We start from the raw sequence: 26,528 nt of genomic DNA, 5'->3' as shown, positions 1-26,528 counted from the left end.
CTGCCGCACAGAGTAACGTATAACACGCTATTCTTAGACGTTCTTTGACGCACTGAGACGCAGCACTGGAGGGATTTCTCTATCCAATAATTACGGCTCACCTGCTGCCAGACTCTTCTTCCAGCCGTGTGTCTTCCTCTCATCTCATGAGATCAGTAACAAGGATGTTTCCCTGGAAACTGGACAGCTGTACGATTTATAATTGGGTAATCCTTGAGCTACTGACAGAAAATGATAGCTTTTGGGAGGTTCAGAATACCCCAGTTTACATTTTGTGTTATGTGTGTGTTGCATAAAAGGATTTGCATACAGGAAACGTTATTATGCAACAATAAAGATATTTTTGGTGAAAATATTTGATTATTAGTAAGATCATTGTAATCAGTTTCATTGTAGAAAAAAGTAAGCCACCATTTCCTATCTGGGATTGCTATTCATTCAGTAACATAAATGAAAGCCTGCGATTGATTGACTGTGCTTCTCACTTCCTTGAGCTGATGTGAATGCACAAGCCTTCCCACGCACTGCCACTCAACATTTGTCTCGGGGAAAATGGCCATTCAGACCCACTAGGGGGCCAAGGCTATGGTTTATGTAAGACTCCCACTAGAATAGTGTGAAAATGATGGCTGCCTCAAAGGAATCTCACAGAAGTTATTTAAAAATAAATAACAAAAAAATAGCAGCAAGCATTTATTTTTAAAAATGTGCTGTGATTGATTACAAAATCAGGAGTTCAAGCTTCTTGTGATAAGAGTAAAAAAAAAAAAAATCGTCGTATATCTGACTGCCAACAACCTGTTTGAACCCAGTATGAGTGAAAATGATTGAGTACCTGCGGGCAGAGGTGTCAAAAGTATTCACATTCATTACTCAGGTATAAGTATAGATAGTAGATTTTAAAAATACTCCTGTAGAAGTTGAAGTATCAACTTAAGTTTTTTACTCAAGTAAAAGTATAAAAGTACTTGTTTCAAAACTACTTAAAGTATAAAAGTAAAAGTAATGTAAGGGGGAAAAAAGCCATTAAGGACAAAAGCCATTGAAAATGAATGCATCTTAGTATAATGCACATATATTAAAGAACCATATATGTGTACTATTGAGCATTAACATGTGTTTCAGAGAGCAGAAGATATGATGACTGGTTGCCTATAAGTATGGTCATGGTGCAAAAAGTCAAACTTCAGAGGCATGTTATCATTTATCCTAACCTTTATTGGAAAGTACATCCAAGTTTAGTTGCAGGAATCTGAGGGAACGGATGTAAGAACAAAACTGGACAAGAACATCTGAAACAACCACAACCAAATTCACTCTATCCGGATGGAGCAATTTAACTGGATAGTTTTTTTTTAAAGGCCGAAATGAAATAGAGTAACGAGGCTGTTTTTAAAATGTAAGGAGTAAAAAGTACAGATAATTGCGTGAAAATGTAAGGAGTAAAAGTAAAAAGTCGTCTGAAAAATAATTACTCCAGTGAAGTATAGATAACCAAAATTTCTACTTAAGTAAGGTTACTAAGTATTTGTACTTTGTTACTTGACACCTCTGCCTGCGGGCATGTGCCTCTCGCATCAAACTGCTCCTCATATGAGACCAGATTCTCCACAATCAGAATTGCTTTCCACAGTCTGGAGTTTGAAACCAGCAAGGTACCCAATCCAAAGAAGTGGGGAGAGAAACAAAGGGGGGGGGGACAACAAAAAGGTAGCATAGATAAGTAAAACTCCTCTGGAAGAGTCTAAGATGAGCAGATTAATTACCGACAGGTGAGGGTGCCATTATTGGGTATAAAAAGACCAGTCACAAAGGGCTTTATCTTTCAAAGCTAGGAGGAGCTGTGGCTCACTGCTTTGTGCCAACATTTACCAGAGAAACATTGATGAATAGGGCAACCTGAGATTTGCAAACCATCATGTTAGGGTGCGGCACAGAGGGGTTTACAGACCTTGACATTCAAAAACTGAAGAGAAGAAGAAGAGTAAACCAATCAACATGACTTTCAGAAAATCAATAAGAGAGTTAGAGGACATTTTACAGCGAAAAGGATTAGTTGGTGGATTTTGTTGTGGCTGCAGAACTAAGATATGAAGACCCAGAAGATTGCGATGACCCAGAATCTGACCACAAAAGGCGTTATGAGCAAAGTCAGCAGGAAGACGATGGATCTCAGTGAAATGGATGTGCATTTCACAAAAAAAAATTAAAAATAAATTAAGTCTTTCAAACCATCCCTTGAGGACCCCACCTTCCAGGAATGGCACAGGAGGGGTATGATTCGTTTTAGAGATATGTTCATAGACGGCACCGTGGCATCTTTTGAGCAGTTAAGTAGTAAATTCAGCCTTCCAAAATCACATTTCTTTAGGTATCTTCAGGCTAGACATTTTGTTCTTTCCCAGACACCCAGCCCTGGTGCATCGATAGGCTTGACCACAGTTGACAAAGTTCTTGCCACAGACCCATTCAAAAAGGGGCTCATTTCGTCTTTCTATGGCATGTTGCTGGATCTTAGGAGTGCCCCTACAGATAAACTCAAAGCAGCATGGGAGCAGGACTTAGGGCTTCCCTTATCAGAGGATACCTGGGAGTCCATACTCAAACTGGTTAATACAACCTCCCTGTGCGCACGTCACTGCTTAATTCAGTTTAAAGTGGCTCATATTTCCAAAGCAAAGTTATCCTCCATGTACCCAGATATTAGTGCATACTGTGTAAGATGTAAAGTAGCAGAAGCCTCTCTCATCCACATGTACTGGTCCTGCCCATGTCTAAACAAGTACTGGATGGAAGTATTTCATACTCTCTCTCTGGTGCTTAAAATCAGATTAGAACCAAACCCACTGACTGCCCTGTTTGGGGTAATGGAGAGAGGAAAGAAGTTAACCACTGCACAGGGGCACACTTTGTCTTTTGCCTCCCTTTTGGCTCGTCGGGCAATTCTGTTCAGGTGGAAGGATCCCTTCCCTCCTACTCGTGCCCAATGGCTGGAAGACATCATGTCCTGCTTAAAACTGGAGAAAATTAGATACTCGCTTCAGCAATCAAATAAGTTCCAGAAAGTGTGGGGACCTTTTCTAGAAGCATTCCAGACCCTGTGAACTATACTTCATATTTCCTTTGTATTCCTAGTGCAGGCTTTTGATGTTAGAATGACCTCATATTGTGATTAGTAATCTGGCAGCGACATGGGAGGGATTAGTTTGGTCTGTAGTTTGTTTTTGTTACTATTTTATATTTTTTCATACTGTTTAATTGTTTTTTATATTTTGTACACTGGTGTATGCTATGATCAACATGCCCATGCCTAATCAAAATGTTTGTAATTGACATTCAGCATTTCACCTTTTTCTTTTCTACCTTGTGAAAATTTCAATAAAAAAAAGATCTTGAATTAAAAAATAAATTAAGTCAAATGCCAGGGATTGACTTTCCTGATGTATTTACGTATTTGGTGACTGTCAATGGTCAGTTGACAAGCTGGAGACATAGGGGCCGCGGTGGTTCCCTATGTATCCGGTCAGATTTGGCTTCATCACAGTCTTCAACGTCTTCATACCTCTGCTCTGCAGCCGCAGTAAAATCACTTTTATTTTTTCTTCCCACAAGTATATAGTCCTATTCACTGTAAGATGTCATCTCCTTGATTTTCTGGAAGCCATGTTGATTGGTAAACTCTTATTCAATTTTTGAGGTAAGACCGGGAATGCCCAGGTCTGCTGACCCTCCTGTGTGGTTCTGGTGTTGCCCATATTCACGGTAAATATTTCTCATCCCCAAATTTATGGTGCATATTGTAAAAAGATTCAGGAAGTTTGGAGACGTTTGTATGCGTAATTAGGGTTAGTTAAGGTCAGAAAACTCCAGTGGACATGTGTGACCATCAAACTTGAGATGGAGCTGTATGGGAAGCCCAACACGCTGCTGTGATTGAGAACATGGCCTTAGGAGTGCCTCGCAAAACCATCATCTCTCTACCCAAGCAGATGCCCCCTGTAGAAATGGAGAAAAAGGTACAAATCAAAAATGTGAACGAGACCATCCATGCTGTTATGAGTAACCTTGATAAAAACCAGCATTTGTGATGGTATGGGATGTATAAATGGCCCTAACGTGGTTGTCTTGCATATGTGTGATGGTACCACTGGCCCCATTCAGATGCTGCATCCTGAGAGATCTAGTCACAAGTGTGCCGAGCTTAGTCCACACCTTGCATCAGAGTGTGGATCTAAATGCATCGGTAGCAATTGGAACTGATCTTAGTCCACATACAAATAAACATGCTTTTGATTTTCCACTTTCAAACACCAAATGTATTGTTAATTTTAATTCTATTGTAGGCTAAATCAAATGAGTCATGACCTAAGTTGATGGATTTAGTTTAGTCGTCGTAATCTGTCCCAGGACACGGTTGTGTTCTGACTGTGGAGAGAATGTGGTCACGTGTCCCAGAACCTCCAAATGCATCTTGGGTGACTGGATCTCAATCTGTGTTAATCAGAATCTGTGCTGACTGTGTTCTGACAGTGGGATCTGAATGCAGTCACTGATACAGATGAGCATAAATGCACCTCAGAGACAACCTAACTACATTAAACCAGGAAAAGGTCTCAGAGTTCCAAGTCCTACAGACACATTGAAGAAGGCTTGATCCAGACAACAAATAGTGAAGAGCTACTGAAGACACAACAGATCAGGTATTTTCTTAGAGCCTCCAGGAACATACTGAACTCCTGCCACACCTGACCGCTATGCAGTGTACTACGTGACAAAGGAATATCCATCAGAAATTGTTTACACTTGTATAACCCTTTAAATTATTTTACTTAACCACTTTCATCCTTTTATGTAGTTTTTTTTCTTTTATCTATTTATGTTTCTGCCACCACTATTGCCTCATCCCAGCCCAGGATGAAGAATTACACTAAAGTGAACGTTCAATTCAGTCTGATGGGTTCATTAGCCAGGCTGATTGCAATTAATTAACCTTAAATAATTTTTTTATTTTAGACTCAGTTTAAATTAATTGGATTATGCATGAATTATCTTTTAATTGTGCTGAATTTGGAAATAATTGAGATTTGACTGGATTGTATTTAATACTGTAAACTCTGTGCAGGGCCTTGAGATTACTTTATTATGATATTTTTTTTAGATAAAAGTAAAATGTATTGAACTGTCTTGTCTTTTTTGTAATCACACTTTGAGATAAATGACCCCAGTTTTTCATTGCACATATATTGTCATACTTGTGCAATGGCAGTCAAAATTATGAATCATTCTGTGTATACAGCACCAAGTTTCACCTTTTCTTACTGTGATCAGGTATGTGGTAAATTCATGGAACAATACTGAACCTCGTCGTGCACAATTTACAACAGCATGGCTTCAAAGCAATAGAGCAGACATGTCAAACTCGAGGGCCTAATAAACCATATCTATAATGCTTTAGAGATGTACATGGACCATCATGTCATGTCCCACTACATATCTTGATTTCGTGACCTACACCACAATCCACCATCTGGGTGGCAGTACCTTGAAACACAAATATACAAGGTAAGAAAAACGTATGAAGAGAAAAGAGAAAAAGGTCATTTATAGCTAGAAGGAAAGACAAAACAGTTTCTACCTGTCAGAGACAAGGCTCTGACAGGCAGAAAGATGAAATAAAGTCTGAAGCCCCCCCTGCCATCGAATGTTTGTACCGGTAGTTCAGATATGTCTCGACGGAAAATATATGGTACATAATAAAGAGGAAAATCAGACAATAATGACACGATTTCTATGCAGATGATTTATTTATTTATTTTTAGAATAATTACTTGTGGAAATATACAGAAACGAAAACACCTTGAATATTCAAACATCTCACAACCCAGAAAGTGGCATCTATTCGCTACCCTCTGAGAAATCTGAAGAATCACTTGATCATATGTTTCTATTGTCTCACAAACTTTTTGGCGTGAAATTAGAAATTGGCTATCTTTAAAATGAAAGACATCCCAAAATTAGAAATCTCAAATATTATTTTTTACATAGATGCAATTGACATATCAGTGTCTCTATTGGTTAATGTCATTCTTCTACTGGCTGAATATCATATACACAAATTAAGCCCCGTCTTTCCAATGTTTTTTAAATGATTTCAAATGTTTTTTTTGTCTCTATAAAAGTAAGTAAGTAAGTAAGTAAAGTTAATTTATATAGCAATTTTCACAGACATTTGTCACAAAGTGCTTTACAGAATAAAACAGTTTAGAGCAATACAACACATAGAATACATAATAGAAAAGAAAAGACATAAAATAGCAGACCAAACGCAGACGAGAGGGCTGTGATTTGTTCGCTTGGTAGCAACGCTTCCGGTTTCCGGTTTGAAGCAGTCGTGAACTTTCAGCGCTCTTTTCTTCGTGTATGTGTGATTTTTTTTTTCTTTTGGTTTTTTGCACAATAGTTGTCCTTATCTCTTTGATTCACTGTGACCGGAAAAGTCGGATAAACCATTCAGGAAAAGATCGCGAATTAGCGGTCGCAGGGGGTACTGCACCGCGGCGAAATGGAGTGACGGAGAAGTCTGAAGGGTTCACGAAGGCATCCCGGTGACGGCGTAGGCATGGTGTCGATTTGACGCAGAACCATAATTCAGCCTTCATTCAGGCAGCCAATCAGCACAATGCCTCATTATCATAGCCTCCCCGCCCACTCAGAATCCCGCATAGAGAATGAGGTTAGAGAATAGGAAGATAAACGCTGCGTCCAAAATCGCATACTTCCACCCTAATGAGTATGCAAAATGAGTGTGCGAGATTTTTTAGTGCGTCCGAAACATTAGAACGTACTCAATAGTGTGTGCTATCCATACTCATTCCGGAGAATTTTTTTAGTGTGGATTGATGGAAACTAGCTGAGCAGAAACTTCCCACAATGCAATGCAGCGGTGTTTGGTTGCTAAGTGATACGTCTATGTTATAAGTATAACATTAAATATAATAATATTATTATATAATATTAATATTATAATATTCCGATTTAATAATATTATATGATGTAATCTTGTTTCGACCAGAATAAACGGGAAAGAGAAGTGAGTAATACAAAACATGTACTGTATGTTGTACTATTATACTAATTTATTGAAACACATGGCGAGTCAAACATTTACCAAAGCAGCTGCCAAACACTCCTAAACAAGGTAGCCTAAGACGTGGGTTGTGCAGAACTGCGGCAGTAAATCCTTACTAAAGAGTGGAGCTCCGACGAGGAGCTCCACTCTTTAGTAAGGATTTCATTTGGATCTAAACCATTAATAATCATTATTTTCTCCATATACCGCTCCCTGGCTTCCTTGTTTAAGGTATCCCGGTAAATTCCAGTTCCTTTCCAGTAGTTTAACATCTTTTTTTGCGTTCCGTCTGTTCACTTGGCGAAACAGAAAAGTAGTTTTGAAAGTCCGTCCCGTCTTCATTCGCTATCAAAACAAATGCACGCGACAGGGACAGGAGTTTTCCGGCAGTACGCGCTGGTGCTCATGGGAAACGTAGTGTTCTTTCTGGTAAAGCACTACCGCTTTTGTCCAAAGAAGCCGCCAAACTCAACAAAAGCTGAAAGTTACATTGTGCTGCTTTAATGTCATTCTTCTACTGGCTGAATATCATATACATAAATGAAGCCCTCTTTCCAATGTTTTTTAAATGATTTCAAATGTTTTTTTGTCTCTATAAAAGTAAGTAAGTAAGTAAGTAAGTAAGTAAGTAAGTAAAGTTTATTTATACAGCACTTTTCACAGACATTTGTCACGAAGTGCTTTACAAAATAAAACAGTTTAGAGCAATACAACACATAGAATATATAATAGAAAAGAAAAGACATAAAATAACTTAAAACAATGCAGTTTACATAAAAACCTGTTTAAAAAGCTTGTTTTTAAGACATTCAAGACCTGTTTAAAATAGATATTACATGCCATAATAATAGGTCCCCTTTAAAAACCAACCCCCCTCCGGGGTGCAGTACCCCTCCAGGCCGGCGGCGGCGCCGCGGAGCCGGGGCCCGGCTTGGCTGGCCTCCGCTCGGCGTTAAGCTGGTTGGTGCTCGGGCTGGTCTGTGGACGCTAGCCATGGCTCGACTCACCGCGCTGCTGCTGCTGCCGGTCCTCATCGAGTCGGTGTTTTCCATCTCCTTCTTCTTGCCGGTGAACTCCAGGAAGTGTCTGCGGGAGGAGATCCACAAGGACGTGCTGGTGACGGGGGAGTACGACGTTAGTGAGCAGGCGAACACCAAGACCAACCTGAAGGTGAGCTCACCTGCAGCCGGAGGCCCCGCGGGCTCAGCTGCTGCTCCGCCCGAGAGACGTTAAAGTTACACATTCAGTCTTTTTCCTGCAGTAAGGAGTGTTTCAGTCCGTTAGTGAGGCGCTAGTGTTTATAAAAGTGTTATGTCTGCGGGGAGCTGGGCCCAAACACGTCTTCCTGGTTCCACCAGCTAATGGCTACGTAGCTTTGTCCACGTTTTCTGCTATAGTTTGTCTTTTTAGGTGTTTAGTTACTCACATTACTCTGACGGAGATGAACACCCTCTGCAAAAACCAGCCCCGTCTCGGGTTTACACGGCTATTAGTGACATTAGTGTAACAAACGTGAAACTTTCTTTATTTTATTTGTTATTTACGGTTTTAATTGTGTTTTTCTGCTTTTAATGTTGATATAAAGCACTTTGAATGAGCTTGTGTTGAATTGTGCTGTATAAATAAACTCGCCTTGCCTACAGATGAGTGTTGGTGACATCACCCTGATGTTACACGTCAGTCTTAACACCAGCACCACCATTAGCCTTCAGGATTCAATTTAATGTTGATTTTTAAAGAGCAGATGATCCTCATTTCTTCCATCCGGCTGATAAGGACGTATCTGATCATTATCATCAAACCCATTGTGTCTCATAAAAAAATGCTTTAAAAAAAAGAAGAAAAAATAGGTGTTTTCTGTAACAGCTGCCAGGTTCACGGTTTGTGTGTGATGAAAATGTAAAAGCTCAGGTGGAAAATTAATGTATGAAACGTAAAGAATAACAATTAGGTAACAGAAAAGAAATAATCGTAATCCAAACAAAGTTCTGTTAGGATTTTATGAAATTGTTAAGGTGTGAGCAGGGGCGAAAATCCCGGGGGGGGACAAGTCCCCCCCCATTAGTAAAGCTGTCCCCTCCTAGAATAATTTGAGACAGAATTAATAATTTTGGAACAATGCAGTAGTATTTAGTAGTGATGCACCAAAATTAAAATTTGTGGCCGAAACCGAAATCGAAAATAATAATAAACAGTATAGACAGTCCCCCCCAACTATGAAACGGGATTTTCTCCCCTGGGTGTGAGGGTTTTTTCTATAAGATTGGTGGTTGCTCTCAGTGCAGGATGACATCCTGGTTTGTAGGACTCGACTGTTTAGCTGAGTTCTTCTTTAGGTGAAGACAATGAAGAGAAACAGATGTTTTAAAACTGTTCCATCCTGTTTTTCTCAAAGTTTTAGTGAACTTAGGTATTTGCTGAGTTAACATCTTAAGTGAGAAACAATCAGCAGGATATATATGGCTGAAAGTGTGACATGTTTAGATTTCTTTAACCACAGATGTTTTCACAGATACGGTTCAACATCCGCACGTAGAAAACACCTCCCTTTTTAATTCAATCCCAATCAATTTTATTTATATAGCATCTATTACAACAGAAGTTGTCTCTAGGTTCTTTCCAGCGACACAGAACATGAGTTCAGTATAAATAGGGCTGGTTCTATGACCACTGTGTGCATTTTCTCTCCTACCTTTTGTGGTTTGAGAAAAGTGTACCTCCGGCTGGAAAATATTGTGCATGATATAATAAAAGCTAGTATTAACATTTGATTCTGTTAACTGGTTTTCTTATGATGCACCAGACAAACGAACAAACAGATCTTTCACTTCACATTGCAGTGAATTGATGACAATTTGCAGATTAAAAAAAAAAAAAGTATTTAATTTACTTTTGTTTTTTTTTCCCAAATAAAACGATTCGGCATCACTGCACATTTAACCATTACAGACGTTCACATAAGGGTTTTTTCTGTACATTTTTAGATCACAGACTCTTCCAGCCACACTCTTTACTCCAAGGAAGATGCTACTAAAGGAAAGTTTGCATTCACCACAGAGGACTATGACATGTTTGAGGTGTGCTTCGAAAGCAAGTCACCTATGGGTAAGTTTGCTGACTCAAAATGTATGTTGGTGTGCATGAGATTACATTGCATAATGATTTTTTTTTTGTTCATGTTAAATTCACAAATGTAGTCTTCACTCCAGCCCCAATGCTGCAATCACAAGCTATGTGACAAAGACTGCTTTCATTGGTCAACAATGGCAGAGCATCATATTTCCATGACAACTGGTCTGACAAAGAGCTAAAGGCCATTTTGTGTTTTGACCCAAAGTTATATTTTTTTTATTTTGGGTTGTTTTGTACCACTCTAAGCAACCTACACTCAAACATCGCTCTTCAACCTATACAAACAGTATAGTTTGTAAATAAAGAATGACTGCGATTTGCAGTCATTTATCCGCGACGTCTAGTATTACCTTCTCTAGCCACATTTGTCTTGCCACAGGACACAATATGCTATCAAGTTGTCTACAAAAGCCTTTTAGCTAAATATGTGGCATACGCCCATAGTTTAGTTGCCTCATGGTCACAGAGCTTTCACAGTACAGACAGAGGGCACTTGAGTCGGCCGATGGCTGTACAAAGACCACCTTGTCAAGGCGGTTTCAATATGGCTGTTTTGGTGCGCACCAGAGTGCGTTTGCTCCGTTCACCCTGACCCAAGTAAACCGCTCTCATTCCCAGAGTTCCCATGGGCTGACATACAGGACTGTCTCAGAAAATTAGAATATTGTGATTTTCTGTAATGCAATTACAAAAACGTCATACATTCTGGATTCATTACAAATCAACTGAAATATTGCAAGCCTTTTATTATTTTGATATTGCTGATCATGGCTTACAGCTTAAGAAAACTCAAATATCCTATCTCAAAAAATTAGAATATTCTGGGAATCTTAATCTTAAACTGTAAACCATAATAAGCAATATTAAAATAATAAAAGGCTTGCAATATTTCAGTTGATTTGTAATGAATCCAGAATGTATGACATTTTTGTTTTTTTAATTGCATTACAGAAAATAAAAAACTTCATCATAATATTCTAATTTTCTGAGACAGTCCTGTAAATAGAGCCAGTGTTAAAACGCCCTTTCACTTTTAAAGTAATGAGCAAAATATTTTTAATTTTTAGTAGTTACACATGTCTAAGTACTGTATGTGACTACACTGTTTTGTTTTGGAGGTTTCCTTCACTGAATTGTCTGTGATGTTCAAATCTTCAGGGACCGGACGAGTGCCTGACCAGCTGGTCAATCTGGACATGAAGCATGGTGTTGAGGCTAAAAACTATGAAGAGGTGAGTGTGGGGAGACTTAAATGTTTGCATGCTGCTGTAGTGTTTTGGATGGTGTCGAATGTCACGAGAGTGTAGACGGGTGCATGCAGAACATTGGGCTTTCCAGCATACCGTTTTATGTACTAACACTTTAAAATATTAGAAAGTCAATCAAACTTCTTGTGTGTGTATAATGTTTTCGTTTCTGCTGAAATGCTGAATCCTTTGTGTGTGGGAAGTAAAACTTTTAACTGACTTCACAAATTGCTCATTCCTCAAACTGTAGCAGAAGTGGGGACAACTTTAGCCACGATTGTCAAAGCTTGAAAATGATATCGGGTTATCTCTTAAGATAAAATAAATCTGTGGAGGAGGTTGTTTTCTACTCAATCTTTAATTGCTCTCCTGTGTATAGGACATATTGTGCATCATCACATTTCGTTGTAGTAATTAAGGGAATATGGGTACCTACAGTCAAATTTGAATAAACATAGACGTGATGAATTGTTTTGGAGCTGAGAATCGCCTTCCCGCCCACGTGTGGTGATGAGAATATTACATGGCGTACATCTGAAAGAGTGCGTTGGTGGATGTTTAGAGCTCAAGAGGGCATTCCTGTCTGTGGATAGGTGGGTGGAGCTGAAGTTACGCACGTATTCACTTACGTCGAGGGATCGTATCCTTACGACACCTCTGCACGCTCCTCAGTAGTGGGCGTGCTAGTAAGAGTTCCTTGCTGTTTCACAATGCCTGGGATTTCGCACTTGGCAAATGCAAGCCATAACCAGATTTTTTTTTTTTTTTTCTTCCCCTCCAGCTCAATTTCAAGTTGGATTTTTGTCCCGTAGTCTTTTTAAGAGGTAAAACGCCTGTGTGGGCTTGCTCAACGTTTTATAGTTTAGCTCATCTCAGCAAATAAGATGGCATTTTATTTTCAAGTTTCCTTGATCGTGTAGGGAACACTCATAGATAGTATATACAGTGTACAAGTTTTTCATTGAAATATTCTGACCACACTTTGAAATTAAGTCATAAAACCTGGAAAGGTACAAATATCCAGAGATTTGGTTTACAGAACAAACGTAGAATACAAAAAAAATAACACATTCAGGTGACGATCTAAACAATCCTTGAAGAACAGGACTAAAATAATTCAGAAAGGCCATTTAATGAAATAAAATACCGAAATCTGTCCAACAATTCTCCAGTCATGTGCATTATGACTGTTTCAAATCAGTAAGCGTTGGGCAGGTTAAGTGGAACAGATGGTTGTACATATAATCAGTCACGTGGGAAACATTTTTGCCACTTCAGAAATCATTAGTTGGATGTTTCCAACTAACCTTCTACCATTAAATGTATCAGAGTGCAGTCACCTCAAGTGAGTGTAAAATTATGTACCAAATTTAGGTATTGTTGTTTTACATATTTTGATGCTTCCATCAATATTTTCCAGTATGCAGCTTTAAAGCCTAAAAATGCCCTCTTATGTTAAACTGTCAGCCATCAAAGAAGGGACTTGTAGGTACTCATGTTCAATTAAATTTTATTTATATAGCGTCTAATACAACAAAAGTTGTCTCTAGGCGCTTTCCAGAGACCCAAAACATGACCCCCGAGCAATTATTACATAAACAATGGCAGGAAAAAACCGTAGTGGGAGAAAAGCCTTAAGCCAAACAATGGCAAGGAAAAACTTTACATGACCTGGATCATGTAAACACATTAACTCAGTCAAACATCAGAATTGGATTCAAGGTTGTGTGTGTGTGTGTGTGTGTGTGTGTGTGTGTGTGTGTGTGTGTGTGTGTGTGTGTGTGTGTGTGTGTGTGTGTGTGTGTGTGTGTGTGTGTGTGTGTGTGTGTGTGTGTGTGTGTGTGTGTGTGTGTGTGTGTGTGTGTGTGTGTGTGTGTGTGTGTGTTAAAAAAAAAATAAAAAAATAATTCCTTCCTTGGATTAACTCTGTTCTGCATATTCCTGTTGTCATCTGATATTATCTTTGTTTAATATTGTTATCTTGTGCCCGTTAATCGTTTTACACAGAATATTCTGCCTTTTCCTTTGACAAAGCTGTAACAGTTCTCGCTGCCTGAACGGTTTTTAGCTTGAACATGTTCCTCTGACACGGTACATTCCGACTGTGATCTTCCTCTGACATAAACAGATTGTTCAAGAGGTGCTTCTTTATCCAAACTGGGGTGTCAGCAGGTTTTTGATTTCTAAATTAATCGAAGAAGTTTGCTTCCCTCACATTAAAGTGATCTAAGATACATTTACAGAGGTGTCATTTGAATTGCAATGCTTCTAGATGTTTTCCAACACCAAACGTAGTCTTGATTGACACTAAATATCAAGTGCTGATTCTGCCATCAAGTTGTGGTCTCAGTGAGCCCTCAGAAATGCTTTTCCTGAGCTTTTTCTTTAATGCTGAAGGTTCAAGAGTGACACCTGCTGGTCAGAATAATTGACTGCTCTTCTGAGAATTTGTCTCCAAGTGGTTTCAGCCCCTTTTTGTCTCCTCAGATTGCAAAGGTGGAAAAACTGAAGCCTCTTGAGGTTGAGCTGAGGCGACTGGAAGACCTGTCAGAGTCCATCGTCAATGACTTTGCTTATATGAAGAAGAGAGAAGAGGAGATGCGAGACACCAATGGTAAGAGGAAACATAACACAAAACGATCAATTCATTGATGGGTTATTGATTTATTTATTTTTTTTCATTTCATTTATTCCGTTCATAGTATATATTCTTAATAATGTTGTACAAAATTCCATGAAGTACACATTATCACCATGAAAGAAAAGGAGCAGGAAGAAGAAAACTTATACCTGCCCCTCTCTGTTAATGCAATTACGTTGACTTACTGAACACCAATCTATCTATACAGATATTTATAACAAGAAAACAAACAAAAATGCCACTCTTCTATTTTTTTCTCCTTCTTCTTTTTTGTAGGCACTTATCTTTTCTTTTTTAAACATTTTCTTAAGCTGACACAAACTTGTGCAACCTTTCAGTTCCTTGCTTTGTCCATGCCATAATTTTACACCTGTAACAGAAATACACATTTGTTTTATGTTTAGCCTTGCAAAAGTATGTTTGAAATCAAGTTTAAGTCTGTTGTCCTCATCCTCCAATCTGAACTAATTTTGTAACTGTTCTGGTAACGATCTATTTTTTGCTTTAAACATTATTTTTAAAGTTTGAAGTTCCACTATATCCGCCATTTTCAACAAACCTGCCGAAATAAATAATCTGTTTGATGGTTTGATGATACCGGAATGCAGCTGCTTTGTTTTCTTAGAAAGAAAAGAACATTGATATTTTTTTTATTGCTATCTAATAACATGATTTCTCTTTCTCCTCACTCCAGAGTCCACCAACACACGTGTGTTGTACTTCAGTATATTCTCCATGTGCTGTCTCATTGGGCTGGCCACATGGCAGGTCTTCTACTTGAGGCGTTTCTTCAAGGCCAAGAAGCTGATCGAGTAGAGCCGCTCCTCTGGTTGCTTGGCTGGAGGGACACTGCCCACCGGACAGCCAACACATCCCAGCATCCACCCTCCTTGGACAAGCTTCAGAAAACACCAACAACTGTGGTTTAGGGGCTCAAATTCAAATTTTCCAAGGTTGTGACAGTTTCAACGTTGTCATTCGAGGGGGAAAAGATTCACCTGCTTATTTAGTGGTTTCGAAACATACAAAGCTCTGTAGGAGATGTGCGCTGGGAGACTTGTGGAGACATGTCACTGCTTTAGTTCAACCTGTCTCTGTGGTATACTGGTCTTTCTGCACTGCTTTGATTGTTGCAGCTCACTTAATAAGAACTTGTTCCTTCAATCAGTTGAACAGTGGCTTTTTGATTTTGAGCTCAGTTTGAATGGATGTGCCATGAGTGAATGTCTGCCCTTCTGTTTATATACACATTCTTTGCCATGCCAAGCAAACTAGATCCTTGGTGCCCTTTTATCAAGTGAAGGCTCTTTGAATATGTGGTTTATTGTTACTCCAAGACCATTGGCGACCATTGAATACTGTGTTTCACCTAATTTGCATACATGTTCGGTAGCTAAATTTAACTCCGTTTTGTTTTCATGTAATTGTCTCTTAGTTGCTTCTGTTGATATATTTTTGGGGAGGGGGCTTGAAATGTCAGCGAAAATTCTCTTAAATTGTAAATTAGGTCACTTCAATGAGCTCTTGCATGCTTAGATATTGTTTTTGGATCACCCAGCAAAATATTCGTACACTCAGATGATTTGTATGATGCAGTTCATACATATTTATGCAAGTTTCTCTTGTCACATGGCAGTGGTTGTTAGGCTGTGACAAGAAATGAAGTTATCCCAACACAAATGTTCTTTTTATTTACATTGAATAATTATTCCTGTGAAGAGTTCAGATTATCGATTCCCAGTAACGATTCTTGCAGATCCATCCAGTGTTGTTTCATCAGAAACGTTTGAGGCGTGGGTTACAGAAATGTGGTTGGTGTATACCCCTTTTTTTTTTTTTTTTCTTTTTTTTTTTTTGTGGACGGATTAATTGAGGCTGTCCTGGATACATTTTTAACAATGAGCATGCGCATTGTGCGCAGTCAATGATTTTTATGTTGACTGGTAAATTTTGTAAATTTGTTTTGGGCTTTTATTCAATAAAATATTGGATGGATTTACATTAATTGGCCTGCAGTCTAAAATGTGTGTATTCAAAAAAACAAATGTCTGCTTTTGTAAAGCTGAAACACCGTTGAAAGATTTGCTGTATGCCTCGATAGTTTCAGTAGACTTGAAGTGCTGTAATTTACATTTCATAAAACATCACATTTTGCAACCTATGACTTAATATATATATATTGAACCAGTGCAATCCATGAATGATTATCTTGCCCCAAACTTGAGTACAGATGGTTTGACTACATGACTGCAGTTTCTTGCATCTTTGGAGCATCTTCATTAATCGCATTCAATCTGACAAACATACAGGTGTGTGACCATTTTCAGGTCTGCAGTTTAGGGCCCCATTACAGTCGTTAAAGGTCTGCAAGATGAGCAACCTGTATTACTATTTCATAGTTCTGTTATGTGCTTAAAATGAATACATACAGGACTGTCTCAGAAAATTAGAATATTGTGATAAAGTTATTTATTTTCTGTAATGCAATTTAAAAAAAAAAAAAAAACAAAAAAAAAACGTCATACATTCTGGATTCATTACAAATCAACTGAAATATTCCAAGCCATTTATTTTAATATTGCTGATTATGGTTTACAGTTTAGGATTAAGATTTCCAGAATATTCTAATTTTTAGAGATAGGATATTTGAGTTTTCTTAAACTGGAAGACATGATCAGCAATATTAAAATAATAAAAGGCTTGCAATATTTCGGTTGATTTGTAATGGATCCAGAATGTATACGTTTTTGTAATTGCATTACAGAAAATCACAATATTCAAATTTTCTGAGACAGTCCTGTACATGTGAAATGCGTTATTGTGGGGGATGTTACAATAGAGATTGAATGTGTGTGTGTATTTGCTACCAGTGAATGCAGTGGTGCCTGTCATTTTTCTAAGGGACTAGCGCCACTAACTGTTTGGACGGGGGATTGCACCCACCTATTTTCTAGACTTGTTTTAAAGGTAAAGGCAGCTTGTTCAGGGTCCTCAGGACTGTAGACAACCTGTGGATGTGGCCACGAGGAATATTGATCACATATTTACAACACTAAAATATGTCTTAATACAATAAATTGATTTTAACTATGGAAATTGAAACCCAGTTGCTTAAATATAATTAAGGCAAGGCAAGTTTATTTGTATAGCATAATTCAAGACAAGGTAATTCAAAGTGCTTTACATCAACATTGAAAGCGCCAAGACACAAACGGTAAATAAATGATAAAAGAGGTAAAATAATAAAAAGCACACAAATGTTAAAAAGTAAGGGCAGTAGACTCCAGCAGGTAAGTATTTAATTTAAGAGTCTGCTTCAGTAAACAGTAATGTTTTTAGCCCTGATTTAAAGGAGTTGACAGTTGGAGCAGACCTCAGGTCTACAGGAAGTTTGTTCCACCGGTAAGGAGCAGAATAACTGAACGCTGCCTCACCTTGCTTGGTTCTGGTTCTTGGGAACCACAACAAACCAGATCCAGATGAACCTCAGGGGTCTGGGAGCTTCATAGGAACTAACAGATCCAGCATGTATTTTCATTAAAAATAAAAAAAACTAAATATATATATTTATAGAAAGGTGCATGTTGGAGACAATATAAGCTGAGAAAAATTAATAAAAAACATAGGAAATGAGAGGAAATATAGAAGCTGTGTAGTGCACGACAATATTAAATAAAATAATAGTTTTTAAAGAAACCTTAAATTTGGAGCACGGATAAAATATAATAAAATTTTATTTTAATGATGAAAAAGCGCTCCAATACAACTCAATTTCTTTGCGAAAAGGAAGAAAATTGACCTTAACCTTTTTCCTAAATAAACTGCTTCACTTGTTCTGCCAATTTCTGCTGCTTTGCCAAAAAATGCTACCTAATGGTTTTCTACCTTTGCAGAGCTACAATTTTACTGTGTTTTACTCCCTAGCCCACTTCCTTTCCCCCCAAGTGGTCCTTGTCTCTTGCCAGGCCGTCATTGTAAATAAGAATGTTATTAATGACCTGCCTGGCTAAATAAAGGCCAATGACTGAATGAATATCAAATAAAGCGATAGAATTGTTGTTTTTTTCCTCTTTATGGTATAATGTTCACAAAGTGTAATGCAATTCATGTCATGGGTCGTGTATTTTGAAGGATCAAATACTCAACATCCCATATTATCAATTTTACATGGTGCAAGAAATGATTGGCGTGGCAATCCAACTTTGAAAATCCACTGTGCGCGTGTGCAGAACCACAAAGTAGCATTTCTCGGCAGCAAGGATTGGCAGATCTAGAAATGTGTCTGTCCCATTCTCAACTGACTCTCCAGTAGGTAAAATATGTTTTTCACTGACCCAAAAGAATAATAATAAAAGGGTACGTGCCTTATTTCAAAAATATATTGTTGCTACCCCTAATATTACTGTTTATTGGAATCGTTTCACAGATCATATTGATTGGAAAAAAACTTGGATGCTTCCTAACAAGTTTTTAATCACACATAAGGTTAAGGAGGTCTCTTACAAAATCATACATAAATATTAGGAGTGTCAAAAAAAAATCGATATGCATCGTTAATCGGTGTTTAACACCAACGATGCGACTACATCGGTGCACGTTGAACTGTATCGGACCAAATAAAGCATAAACGGGACGTTGGTTCGGTCCTAGCGTTGGGAATCGATGCACCGAGTAACTGCGGTAAAAATACAGATCTACAAGCCCACAGGGCGTTGCATTTAGGCAGGTTGTGAGCTTGGAGATCTGCTCCTTTCCTACTTCCGGCGCAGGACACCGGCGCGCGCATATCACCACGCGCATGACGCTGTAAAATGTGCGACACGAGCGAACGTAAACACAGGCTGGCTGCAGGGTCAGTGTATCTTTTGGTCATTGGATTTTTCCGTCATGAGTGGGAATCAAAAAACAAAAAACGATTGGTTTATTTGATTTTCCTTTTAAAACAAAAAACTAATATTGAATTACACTGCATTTTTTCTTTTTTTGTGTTAATATGATTTAACAAAGATTCAAAATACGCTTTTATTTTCGTTTTCTATTTCATATAAGAAAAATGAAATCACTAGTCAACAGGAACGAAAAAACGAACCAAAAACAACCGTTTATTCATATTCGTGCATTTACAACCGAGTGAACTTAGTTCTGGATATTTGACAGGCATTCCTGTGACAATTCTCTCCAGGGGAAGTTGTTCTGTACCACCCCGTCCCACTCCAGCCAGCCACTACTATTCCTCCCCCTGTGTTTTCTACGGTGCATTCACACTATACGCGAGGGCGAGGCATGTATTTTACTCGTATTTACTGACATTACGCCCCCAGATGTAGCTACAGTTGTCATAGCAACAGTAAACACCAGGTCAAAGCAGCACCGGGACTGTGGTCATTTGTTGTGGGGATAATGGGCTGACGTCAGTTCTAGAGCTTGTTAAAAGATAGAAAAATGTTCTTTACCACAGGCTGCTGCATGTTAGCATCTCAATATCATGTGAAAGTTCACTCTTCTGATGGATTTGAACTACATGCATTTGCAGCTACAACAATGTCAAGAGGGTCATTCATGATTTCCACTGCAGCCTCCATGTTTCTACCGGGAGAAGGGTCGTGAAAAGCACGGAAAAATAATAATAAAAAAAAAAAAACTGGAATAGGCTACAATATGCCGACAGTCCATTATGCCGAAGGTCGTGCTATAATTGTTACAACGTTTGGGTAGGCTGTGACCTTCATCAGGTTAACTGTCAGACAGTTCATGTAGGTGGAAAAACACGTCACTCATTGTGTCATTCAATCTTCATTCATAAATTCTGGCTCAGGTCTGACACTGAGTGGCCTAAATAGTAAACGGTCACGCAGCGCGCATCAATTACCACTTGAAACAAGAAACACACACAGGAAAAACGCCGAGATAAATATCTATCCATACAAAATAAAGAACAACAGCAACAACAATAATAATACATCTATTAGACCAAAAGGTAAAATAAAATTAACTTAGGCTTTTTTACCCACAAAATGACAAGATGGTGATAAAATGAAAATAATAAACTCTATTGTCATAGAACTTTTCTAAGTTTGCAAGGCACTTCAAAAACAGATTTTTAAAAAAGCACAGATAAAAACAACACAGACAACGAAATATACAGGCCCTAATAGCTTATAAGATAATATAATAGGCTATATTAGGCTATGAATAATTTTATAAATGCACAACGACGTCTGAGTTAAGGAAGAGAGAGAGAGAGAGAGAGAGAGAGAGAGAGAGAGAATTAGCAGAGCCTACAGACGTTTAAAAGTCCAAACAAAAGTATTTACTCACAAGAAGTGATTGTAATCAATTACATAATTTAAAGTGGATTTTTACTAAATATGATAATACATCTAGGCCTATGCGTGGTCTAATGATCAGCTCTCAACGTAAGACTATATTAAATTCTCTGTGGATTAATGCTCCACCTGCATCGTTTGGATCCTCGTCAAAAGGACATGTCATGTTCGTAGCCTAATAGTAGTGAAAAGAAAAGTTGTAACACTGATTTTTTTTTTCTAATCAATGAAAGACGGCATAACTGCCTCAACTGCACACTGACAGAAAAGAGGAGGGAAGGAAAAACGCAGGTGTAATCCACAATTAGTGCACTGAAATGTCAGGAGACATACGCATCTGGATTAGCCTGTGTCATACAAATATGTGATTAGAATACAGACAAAAGATCAAAACAAATATGAAACAGAAAAATAATGCAGTTTAATTAATCAAATAAAACATCAAAATTATTGTCCTCCATCTATAACTTCCGGTGCACGAATATGAATAAACGGTTGTTTTTGGTTCGTTTTTTCGTTCCTGTTGACTAGTTTTGTTTTTTTGTTTTGTTTTTTTATTTTGGATCCCCATTAGCGGACGCAAAACGCCAACTAGTCTTCCTGGGGTCCATTAAAATTAAAATACATTCATATAACAGCACAATTATACATATATATACTTAACTAAATACATAAGTAATTACAATTACATCACTCCATTAACCCCCCCCCCCCCCCCCTCATCCCACCCACATCATTACACCAGCTACATCATTGTAGTGGTACTCATCACAACCTGCAACTACATTGAGCTGCATTTTCCACACAATAAATCACGAAATGTATATTACAAAATGTATATCAAACATATATATTAACCATTGTTTGTGTCTGTACCCAAAAATAACCTTTTTAGTTGCTTTTTGAAACTGTCTCTGCTTGTTGCTTTAGTTATGGTAAATGGCAACCTGTTCCAGTGTGAGATGGCCCTGTACATACAAGTTCTTTTCATTGCATTTGATCTTGGTAATGGAATAGAAATATGACCCCAGCTAACTTGTCTTGTCCTGTGCTCATGTCTGTTTTGGGAAAAGGTTATTTTTGAGTACAGGCAGTTTGGTTGTTTCGATACAGTTATATTCCTGAATAAAGTTAGTAAATTGTTTGTTAATCTGTCCTCTACTTTCATCCAAGCAAGATCACTATGCATTTGGTCAACAGCCTTTCTCAAAGAACACCCGAGTGCAAGGCGAGCTGCTCTGTTCTGCACTATCTGAAGTTTGTTTATATTTTTTTTCGCTGCACTTGACCAGATAGCTGAGCAGTAGTCAAGGTGTGATAATACCAAAGTTTGAATAACCTGTCGGAGTGTAAATGGTGTTAATAAAGAGGAGTATCTTCTAATCATGGATATACCTTTCCCCATTTTGCCTGTTAACTTGTCTATGTGATTCTGCCATGACAGATGTTCATCAAGATGTATTCCAAGAAGTTTCGCTTCAGTGACCTGTTCTATACACCTGCCGTTCATGGATATTTTTAATTGGTTTTGGCTTTTTAAAGCATGGTTTGAGCCAAAAACAATGCATTTAGTTTTTACTACATTTAAAATCAATTTGTTTTCGGTTACCCATGCCAAAATTGATTTCAGGTCTTTTTCCAGCAGCACATTCAGCTCATCCATCTTGTTTGATGACATATACACTGTAGAGTCATCGGCAAACATGGCTATACTAGCTTTACTCAGGACAAGTGGCATATCGTTGGTAAAAATAGAATAGAGCAATGGACCCAAACAACTTCCCTGTGGGACTCCACACAGTACTGCCTTTACTGCAGAACAACTACCATTAAAGTAGACAGTTTGTGTTCTATTTGATAGATAGCTCCGCATCCAATTAAGAGTCCCCTTATTAAAACCATAAGCAGCCAGTTTCCTTAAGAGCATTTTGTGATCAATCAAGTCAAATGCCGCACTAAAATCGAGAAGAACAGCACCCACAATCCTTTTCTTGTCTATCTCGCTCATCCACTGATCGGTCATCTGCATTAAGGCAGTACTCGTGGAGTGATCTTTTTTGTAAGCATGTTGAAATTCAGAGTTTAGTTTGTTAATAGAAAATAAGATGAAATCTGGTCAAACACAATTCTCTCCATGAGCTTGCTTAGCACTGGAAGAATGCTGATAGGACGGCTATTAGCGCCTGAAAACATGTCCTTCTTGTTTTTGGGTAGTGGTATGACTTTTGCAGCTTTCCATGCCCGTGGACAAACACCTTTCAGTAAACTTAGATTGAATATGTGGCATATGGGCAGTGCAATAGAGCCAGAAACCATACCCAAGAGTTTCCCATCCAGGTTATCTAATCCTGATGGTTTTTCGCCATTTATACTACTGAGAGATGTTTTTACTTTATCCACCTGTATAGTTTGAAAGACAAACTCACAATCCTTATCTCTCATGATTTTGTTGTTAATCAATTGAATTGAAAAGTTGTTATGCAATGATGTCGTCTCGCTTTTTAAATTCTCTATCTTCCTAACAAAAAAGTCATTAAAGTAGTTAGCAATATGGAGAGGCTTAGTTATGAATGAACCCTCTGCTTCTACAAAGGAGGGAGTGTTGTGCCCTGATCTTCGCATTAGCTCATTTAATGTTTTCCACAGTTTCTTTCCATCATTTTTACTTTCATTTATCCTCTTTTGATAAAACATGCTTTTCTTTTTCCTATTAATTCTTGTTACTTGGTTTCTTAGTGCACAATATGACTTCCAATCATCTACATTACCTGATTTAATTGACACAGATTTCATTTCATCCCTCTGGGTCATCAATGCTTTCAGTTCATCATCAATCCAAGCTGCTTTTTTATTCCTTACAGTGAATTTCCTAATGGGAGCATGTTTATCAGCTACTTCTAAAAACATATTTGTAAAGAGTTCAAGTGCTTCCTCAACATCATCAATTGTACATACATTTTTCCATTGCAGCTTATTAATGTCCCTAATAAAATCATTCTCACAAAAAAATTTAAAAGACCTTTTGACAAGAATTTTAGGTCCAGCTTTTGGCACCTTCACTTTCCTGGCAACAGCCACCAAATTGTGGTCACTGAAACCAACTGGAACTGATATAGCTTTAGAGCACTTTTCTTTTGCATTGGTGAAAATGTGGTCAATACAAGTTGCTGATTTCTGTCCTGCACAGTTAATAAACACCCTAGTAGGTACTGTCATCATCTGAGATAAATGACACACCCTTGCAATATCACTCAGTTTCCGTTTCAATGAACACTTTGCCAAGAGCCAGTCTATATTTAAATCCCCTAATAAATACATCTCTTTATCACAGTCTGTGACTTTTTGCAACATGTAACATATATCCTCCAAGTACTGAACATTTGCACTAGGTGGTCTATAGCAACACCCTATAAGAAATGGTTTGGTGTGAGGTAAGTGTATTTGAATCCAAAGAGCCTCAATAGCTGAATTTAAAAGATCTTCTCTTATCTTAACAGGAATATGGTTCTGGATGTATATTGCCACGCCACCACCATAGCTGTTTCTATCATTTCTAAAAACATTATATCGTGAAACAGCAATTTCACTTACATCTACTGATTGATCTAAGTGAGTTTCTGAAATAGCAAGTATGTGTAAATTTTCATCTTCTAATAAGGATGACACCTCATGAACTTTATGTTTAAGACTGCATATATTAAGATGAGCTATCCTTAATCCTTTCTTTGGTAGTTTGAGAGACATAGTGAACAATTTATCTCATCATCATTATGAGACACAAAAATCTAAACATTCAATTATTGTACATTTTAATTAGCCCCAATCCTCCCCTCCCTCCTTGGCTTCACAATGAGGCGATCATAACTTATAATAGCATAGTCCCCTCTAGCTCTCGCCTCCCTCATTGCTGGCAGCAGTTCAGCACGCTTCCTGCGCAGCTGATCTGAGAAGTCTTCGTTTACATACACTGAAGTGTTCCTGAGGGTAGCCCTTGCCCTTGTCATGATGAGTTGTTTGTCTTTAAAGCGTAAGAGCTTAACCACAACTGGCCTTGGCTTCTCAGGATCACCCCTAAATTTTCCATTCCTGTGTGCGCGCTCTATCTCCACAGCATCTGGGTCCAGTTTTAGTTTTGAGGTGAACAGCTCCTTGACCTTGGTCTCAGTCTCAGCCCAGGTCTCATCTGCTTTGTCGGTCTTGATGCCTTCAATGACGAGATTATTTCTTCGGGTTTGATTCTCCAGATAGTCCAGTTTCTCAGAATAGTCATTAAAATCCACTGTCTTCTTTGACTTGGTCTCCAGGACCTGTCTTGCGAGATCCTTAGCCTCAGCTGAATGCTTTTTCTGGTCAGTCTTTAGTTCATCAATGTCTTTTTGAGAGTATTTCAGACTAATTTTAAGCTCTTGAATTTCAGCCATCAGAATGTCACATCTCTTATTTGTTGACTCAAGGATCAGTTGAGTAAAAGTACTAAAAGAGGCTTCTTGTCTTTTCAGCACATCTTCATAAAAGTGTTTCTGTTGTTCTAACATGTCTTTGAGTGACTCCATTGTCACAAAGTCATTCTCTTCAACCTGAGTCTTGTTTGTATTCCTGCGACTCATCTTCAGGTATCTTTAAATGTCCACTAAAAGTAGCAATCCGTCTACTCCAGCTGACGTCACTGGTGACGGCGAGAAGGGCGGCCAATCACAGCGCTCAGCGGTAAAAAACAAACCAGAATCCGGAAGATTTCCAGAGGAAGACCGATTCCACTGTTAACTTTCTAAGTGATGTTTTGTCAGGAAATACAGAGATACACCTCTGATTTCTGCCACAGAGTCGGATATCTCGATCGCTACTTAATCAACACGCATACACGCTCAAACGCAATCCGGCGAGTAGTTGCAGCGCACCCGAGCCTCACCATGGGTCAGTCTGACAGTCAGTTTTGGGGCCACGATCAGCAGGTAAAGCTACCGGAGACCGCCTCAGCACACAACCGTCAACCCGCTAGACCAACCACACAAAAGATAATTTGTTTTCTTACCTCTCGGTGAAGTCAGTCGCTCGCAAGCAGAGGAGCGGCCGGCCCGGCGAGCCTGCACAGAGCTCCGAGCCGGCAGCACAGCAAGAAAAGTTGACACTTCCCTCCGAGCCACCAGCAAGAAGTCTATTACGTGCGCCTCGAGCCGGGGGCGAGATCAAACCGGAATGCAGTACAGATCGCTGGCTTTTACTCCCAAAAAACAGACAGCCAAGGCTTCCCGCACAGGTTGGCACCAGAGAACTGACAGCAACCAAAACACGAGCAGCGTGAACGAGCAGCGTGAACGAGCAGCGTGAACGAGCAGCGTGAACGAGCAGCGTGAACGAGCAGCGTGAACGACTTCTTCTTCTTCTTCTTCAGGTTTATTGGCGGCTGGCATCCAGTTCTCCGGTGCATTACCGCCCTCTTCTGGATCATTCTCATGGTCCAGCCTACTGACACTGATTCATACCCTCATTCTCTGTTTGACTATATTCTTTCAAATAATCTAGTGTCTCTCAAAAACTCAAGCAATGCCTTCACATGTTTCCTATTCTTCATTCCTAATATACTTTTAATATTAATTTCCTGTTCTTCCAATTCTATCAGTTTATTATTCATAGTTTCCCTTTCCATCTTATATCTCCCACAACTCAGTAAAACATGCTCTATAGTCTCATCCTCTTGACACTCTTCACACAAACCATCCTGATGTTTCCCTACAACCTTCAAGTTTTTGTTTAGGGCACTATGCCCTAATCTTAGCCTTGTCAATATGATTTCTTCTCTTCTTTTCCCACTACCCACCCTTTTAACTCTAGTGCTCTCTTGAATACTATACAGATGCCTTCCTTTGACCTCATTGCTCCATTTTTCTTGCCACATTAAATTCACTTTTTCCCAGATCACACTTTTAGCTTCAGACTTGCTAATATTCACATTCATTTCTACCACCGTTTTCTGTATTGCCTTCTTGGCCATCCTGTCTGCCATCTCATTTCCCTTAACTCCAACATGAGCAGGGACCCATAAAAACTTAATG

General features: G+C 38.6%; 1 protein-coding gene across 1 annotated transcript; it reads left to right on the top strand.

Annotated features, from left to right (window-relative positions):
• The first annotated feature begins 8,071 nt into the window (after positions 1-8,071).
• On the top strand, positions 8,072-16,154 carry tmed10 (transmembrane p24 trafficking protein 10). Its single transcript, XM_061747090.1, has 5 exons — positions 8,072-8,299; positions 10,114-10,234; positions 11,420-11,493; positions 13,996-14,122; positions 14,844-16,154. Exons 1-5 carry the CDS (start codon positions 8,123-8,125, stop codon positions 14,963-14,965), a joined length of 621 nt encoding a protein of 206 aa, XP_061603074.1. The 5' UTR covers positions 8,072-8,122; the 3' UTR covers positions 14,966-16,154.
• The last annotated feature ends 10,374 nt before the right edge of the window (positions 16,155-26,528 follow it).

This window comes from Cololabis saira, chromosome 18, assembly GCF_033807715.1.
Source record: "Cololabis saira isolate AMF1-May2022 chromosome 18, fColSai1.1, whole genome shotgun sequence".
Classification (NCBI taxonomy): Eukaryota; Metazoa; Chordata; class Actinopteri; order Beloniformes; family Belonidae; genus Cololabis; species Cololabis saira.
The sequence above is the reverse complement of the archived record's forward strand: the minus strand, read 5'-3'. Positions and strand labels throughout refer to the sequence as shown.

What these genes read in the sequence shown, in the direction of transcription:
- tmed10 (XM_061747090.1), top strand. Translation starts at nt 8,123, where the DNA reads ATGGCTCGACTCACCGCGCTGCTGCTGCTGCCGGTCCTCATCGAGTCG. An exon ending in ACACCAAGACCAACCTGAAG is followed by an intron (nt 8,300 to 10,113) that starts GTGAGCTCACCT and finishes GTACATTTTTAG; the next exon opens with ATCACAGACTCTTCCAGCCA. An exon ending in GGAGATGCGAGACACCAATG is followed by an intron (nt 14,123 to 14,843) that starts GTAAGAGGAAAC and finishes TCCTCACTCCAG; the next exon opens with AGTCCACCAACACACGTGTG.